This window comes from Penaeus chinensis, chromosome 25, assembly GCF_019202785.1.
Source record: "Penaeus chinensis breed Huanghai No. 1 chromosome 25, ASM1920278v2, whole genome shotgun sequence".
Lineage (NCBI taxonomy): Eukaryota > Metazoa > Arthropoda > Malacostraca > Decapoda > Penaeidae > Penaeus > Penaeus chinensis.
In genome coordinates, this window is record NC_061843.1 from 21,299,561 (window position 1) to 21,305,478 (window position 5,918).

The 5,918-nt window shown below is 44.4% G+C and overlaps 1 protein-coding gene across 2 annotated transcripts in view; it reads right to left on the reverse strand.

Annotated features, from left to right (window-relative positions):
• Positions 1-5,715, reverse strand: part of LOC125038532 (asparagine--tRNA ligase, cytoplasmic-like) — an 11,940-nt gene extending 6,225 nt beyond the window's left edge. Inside the window, exons 1-3 of one of the 2 annotated variants that reach the window (XM_047632036.1) lie at positions 5,565-5,715; positions 1,118-1,266; positions 534-854 (exon numbers count right to left, since the gene is read on the reverse strand). In XM_047632036.1, coding sequence (XP_047487992.1) covers positions 534-854; positions 1,118-1,266; positions 5,565-5,607 — 513 coding nt within the window. In that variant the 5' untranslated portion in view covers positions 5,608-5,715. The remainder of the gene's footprint in view (positions 1-533; positions 855-1,117; positions 1,267-5,564) is intronic. The other variant, XM_047632037.1, reaches the window with a different exon arrangement.
• Positions 5,716-5,918: the final 203 nt, after the last annotated feature.

A 5,918-nucleotide genomic window follows, 5' to 3' on the forward strand; every position in this document is an offset into this window, starting at 1 on the left:
TCACGCACACTCACTTTTTCAAAGCAACTATACTTGAAAAAGTTCAATGTATTCCATTTAACATATCTTTTATTTTACAGCTCTTTTAAAGCACTATCCCATGCAGTCATTACCATTATCATTGAAGGAGATAGGAAGCAATGATAACAGTAAAATTAAAAAATAACTTCATAGGCATCATAGGAATGAAAGGATTAAACTCAATAAATTACTATCCAAATGAAAACTTAACCCATTCATGATTAAAAATTTCAAGCAAATCTTGGCATGGCTGCACTAGTATCTGAGTCATGGCAACATGCGGCATCATGCCAGCCACCAGGACTTGGGTTCATAATACGTTAGGCATCACCTAGCAGCAGTGAAATTTTCCGGAGTGAATGGGTTAAATTCTGCCAAAATTAATTCCAATTGCAAGTTTAAAACAAAGACGATTATATCCATGCATAAGCACAAGAAAAATAATATTGAAAACATATATGAAAGTCAATTTGCTAAAACTGTGCTACTTGTATACACCAGCCGACATTCACCTGCGATAAACACACATCCCCTAAGCTAAACCGCTCCAGAACAGCAGGGTCAGCAGAGGGAAATCCCTCCCTCTCGCTGCCAAAACTCTCTATGTGTCTCCACCAGCGTGCGACATGGGGGTAGCCATGGGAGTCTCCACCTTGGGTCTCTGCTGTCGCTATGGCCCCCCCTCTTAGCCGCTGGTGGGCGAGAGTGTCAGCCTGTGTTGGCTGGTGGCCTGCAAGGTAACTGGACTCACACAGGTGCATGTCCAGTGCTTGCAGGCAAGGAGCCATGTCGGCTATTGCATTGCTGCTGCCCGACACCTTGGGCCCCTCACTCTAGAAGGCAACAGCATCCTCTGAGACACGCAAAATGGCAAGGGAAATCGAATGCTGGTTCTAGTATGGGTGCTAATGGTATAAAACCCTTGAACAAAGAGCTCATTTCACTATGTTCTAATGAACAAAAATCAACATCAAAGTAACATCCTTTACCAAAGAGACAAATCAGAGATGCATATCTAATAATAATAATAATAATAATAATAAAAGACAAAAGGAAGGAATTGCTAATCTCAAAGTCAATCTACATGAATCCCAACCTGTCCTTCCTCTTTAGCGTCAACGTAGATGGTGGGGAAAGGCTCCTTGCCAGCCTTGCGCATGGCCTGCATGGCTGTCTTCAAGGGTAGGTCAGCAGTGCCGTCCCCCGTCTCATCTGAGCCATGTTTCTCCGAGGTGTAAATTTCCCCTGGGGACAGAGACATGTATAAATAGTTAAACAGATTAAAGGGTTAAATAAGTTGGAATTATGAAACATTCTAAGCAAAATAAATGTAGAAACACTGATCAATAAATCAGTAAAATTTGCTTTGTATGCCCTCCACCCCCTTTACAACCATCAAAATACAGAGTATAATAAAGAGTACTCATTTTTGCATGTATTTTTCACACAATATTAACACCTGGCTTACCACTATACATAAGACTATATAACCAAGTCAGTATTTTGCTTCTATGATGCTTGTTGTATCAAAACAACTTTCTAAATTAATCAACTCATTCTGATGAAGCACATTCAATTCCCTATAATAACTGAAAGCCGATACTGTGAAACTAGTCCTGGATATGATAGCCCTGGGAATTTTAACTCCTTTATTCACACATTATTTCTTTTCTTTCAATATGAGAAGATAATATAGCGTATATACATAATACCATCACAAAATAAAGGAGACTACAGCCTTGCTTGATGCAGACCCATTTTCAAAGTTGGTGAGGAAAACTGATACAAAAAATTATTATCATATAAATAATCAATAACAGTAACTTGTTCATCATCCTGCACTAGCTCTAAAACAGGAACTACTTCCTTGTAATTTTTATTTACAGTTACTGACCAATATCATCCAGGCATGAATGGGTTAATAAAGGTGAGGAGGAGGAGGAGGAGGAGGAGGAGGAGGAGGAGGAGGAGGAGGAGGAGGAGGAGGAGGAGGAGGAGGAAGAGGAGGAAGAGGAGGAAGAGGAGGAAGAGGAGGAAGAGGAGGAAGAGGAGGAAGAGGAGGAAGAGGAGGAGGAGGAAGAGGAGGAAGAGGAGGAGGAGGAAGAGGAGGAAGAGGAGGAAGAGGAGGAAGAGGAGGAGGAGGAAGAGGAGGAGGAGGAGGAGGAGGAGGAGGAGGAGGAGGAAGAGGAGGAAGAGGAGGAAGAGGAGGAGGAGGAGGAAGAGGAGGAGGAGGAGGAAGAGGAGGAGGAGGAAGAGGAGGAAGAGGAGGAAGAGGAAGAGGAGGAAGAGGAGGAGGAGAAGAGGAGGAAGAGGAAGAGGAGGAAGAGGAGGAGGAGAAGAGGAGGAAGAGGAGGAGGAGGAGGAAGAGGAGGAAGAGGAGGAGGAGGAAGAGGAGGAAGAGGAGGAAGAGGAAGAGGAAGAGGAAGAGGAGGAGGAGGAGGAAGAGGAAGAGGAAGAGGAAGAGGAAGAGGAAGAGGAAGAGGAAGAGGAAGAGGAAGAGGAAGAGGAAGAGGAAGAGGAAGAGGAAGAGGAAGAGGAAGAGGAAGAGGAGGAGGAGAGGAGGAGAGGAGGAGAGGAGGAGAGGAGGAGAGGAGGAGAGGAGGAGAGGAGAGGAGGAGGAGGAGGAGGAGGAGGAGGAGGAGGAGGAGGAGGAGGAGGAGGAGGAGGAGGAGGAGGAGGAGGAGGAGGAGGAAGAGGAGGAAGAGGAGGAAGAGGAGGAAGAGGAAGAGGAGGAAGAGGAAGAGGAGGAAGAGGAGGAAGAGGAGGAGGAGGAGGAAGAGGAAGAAGAGGAGGAGGAGGAGGAGGAGGAGGAGGAGGAGGAGGAGGAGGAGGAGGAGGAGGAGGAGGAGGAGGAGGAGGAGGAGGAGGAGGAGGAAGAGGAGGAGGAGGAGGAGGAGGAGGAGGAGGAGGAGGAGGAGGAGGAGGAGGAGGAGGAGGAAGAGGAGGAGGAGGAGGAGGAGGAGGAGGAGGAGGAGGAGGAGGAGGAGGAGGAGGAGGAGGAGGAGGAGGAGAAGAAGAAGAAGAAGAAGAAGAAGAAGAAGAAGAAGAAGAAGAAGAAGAAGAAAAAGAAGAGGGGGGGAAGATGTAAAGACAAGGCTGAAAAAAAAAAAAAAAATGAAATGAAATAAGTTGAAGAAAACAAAGAATAACATGAAGGGAAGGCAATGAGGGAGATGAAAAAGGAAAATAAATAAAAAGGGTATAGTTACAGTTTCACACAACCTTATGTTACGAGGTAAACTTTGCCTGTGTTGAAAAGAACGAACCAAAATAAGACACTTTTAATCCATAATATTTAATTTGCAAATTGATAATAAGAGAAACACTTAATACTATCCAAAGGGCATGCCTGTCATGGCAACTTAAATTGTTGAATTAATTTTGTGACATGGAGTTGGGGACTAAGGGGAAAAATTACACTCACTGGTAAGTGAAATGATTTGCATAGGCAAAAAATAATGCCAGAAATGAAGAAAATAAGGTAAGACTAATGCTACGATGGGGGTCCTAAATACAGTGATTGTATAGGGATTTGGGGGGCAAATTTCCCTGTGTTACGAAGGTATTTGGAATAATAACTATTAGAGTGTGAATAACCAGAACAAGGTATAATAACTGCTAGTTTGGATGGCTATGTGAAACTACAAGATATACCTGAAAAGGAAGGCAAAGCAGATGAAGGAAAAGAAAGGTAAACTTTTTATGGAATGGACAGTAGGGCAAATTGAAGATGTAGAGGACTAAAAGTTGTAGTGTTTTGTACAATAAATAATCTGTAGACACAAACGGTAACAGCATAAATATGGGAAAAGGTTAGTGGAAAGCGCATCCCACAGGTTAAGTGTGCGTTTCAGCTCTATCTTGCTGTGCATAATGAGGTGAAGACAATGTTTCCAGGGGATGTTGGGGGGAAGAGCCTCCCATCAACCCTACCCTCAGGCAGTGCCCAAAGTGCACGCCCTGTCATGGCAACTTAACCCAATGCCGACGGGCATGGCATGGACGTACATGTCATGCCCACTGTGAGTTTACTTGTTTAATTGTTTTTACCATATATGTACTAAGTCACCAATGAGCCAATTACGAGTACTGCATATCTCAATTGTTTATAATTATCCTTGCTTTATGAAAATATTTTACGTTATCTTATTTTGCTGTTACTAATGTTTATAACATTATAGTATTTATAAGGTTTATAATAAAAATAAAACCATTGATATTAATAGGACTAGTAATAAATACGGTTTTCCCGCCAATTCAAGGAAAGGTGAAATCAGGTAAGGTCTCAAGATCTGCTAATTGACTCCTTTATGGCTAAGCACCAGCAAAAAATATGGAAAGTTAGCACAGCATTTTCCCCATTTTTTATTAATTCGTTAAATTGGTCTAGACTTGGACTCTGGTGGGTGCGTCCGTACTGTCAAGAATCACCAAGAGAAGAATTAAAAAGAGAAAGCAAAGTCGAATTGTAACGGTAACTTTGATTATTATTGTATTATTATTGTATTGATTTATGATTTATATTTTATTGATTATGTATTGATTACAGGTTTGACCGCATCCCAATAAATCGTGGAGCGAGTTCTACGCAGTGGTATCAGTCACCTTGAGTTAACACAAATAATCTGAGCGCATGAATTGGCGCTTACACTCTCGCTCTCTCTCCCTCTCTCCCTCTCCCTCCATCCCTCATGCCCTCACTCTCCCTTGCCCTCTCTATCACTCCCTCTCTCCCTCACTCCCTTACTCCCTTACTCCCTCACTCCCTCCCTCTCTCCCTCTCTCCCTCTCTCTCCCTCACTCCCTCTCTCTCCCTTACTCCCTCTCTCTCCCTCACTCCCTCTCTCTCCCTCACTCCCTCTCTCTCCCTCACTCCCTCTCTCTCTCTCACTCCCTCTCTCTCTCTCACTCCCTCTCTCTCTCTCACTCCCTCTCTCTCCCTCACTCCCTCTCTCTCCCTCACTCCCTCTCTCCCTCTCTCCCTCTCTCTCCCTCACTCCCTCTCTCCCTCTCTCTCCCTCTCTCTCCCTCTCTCTCCCTCTCTCTCCCTCACTCCCTCTCTCTCCCTCACTCCCTCTCTCTCCCTCACTCCCTCTCTCTCCCTCACTCCCTATTTCCCTCTCTCCCTTACTCCCTATTTCCCTATTTCCCTCTCTCTCCCTCACTCCCTTACTCCCTATCTCCCTCTCTCTCCCTTTCTCTCCCTTACTTCCTCTCTCCCTCTCTCTCTGACCTCCTGCCGGAAACTCATGACCCTATGCTAATTAGGCAAATTCCGCCGTCATTAAACGGAATTTCACTTTGATTCGCCGTCAGGGTGTGGAATATCGGGCGACTTTCCTAGCAGTTGAGCGGGTTTGTTGATCTTGCGGGAAAAAATCGGCCAAAAAGGGAAACATATTTTGACACGACGAGACACGCCGCGTGCTGTGAAGTCCATGACGTGATATTCCGTAAAAAAAGGAGGTGAAATGGGCATGTGGGTCTAATTCGTTCTGTTAGGCATGGAGGTAAGGAGTGTTACTTTAAAGATACGGACTCACCTAAACTCATTTGAGCCATTTGTTCTGTCGTCTCGTTCGCCATTCCGAGGGAAAGGGAGCGTCGCGTCCACCCGCGACGACGTTCTCTGCAACACTGAGCCTCGCGTTCGTCTGCTCCTCATTTTCTTGCATTTTTTTACAACACGTTCTGTAGTCTTTTAAAGCTTCATTCACTTTCTGTTTTTTATTTCTGTTATATTTGGTTCATTCTATGTTGGTCTGTTATATATCTATTGATTCTATTTGTTTCTTGATCCATTTCGGTTTTACCTCTGTCTCTCGTGCTGTCCACATTTCACGCCACGTTTTAGTGTCTTTCGTTACTTTTCTCTTTCTGTGAGTAGATGAAACTAA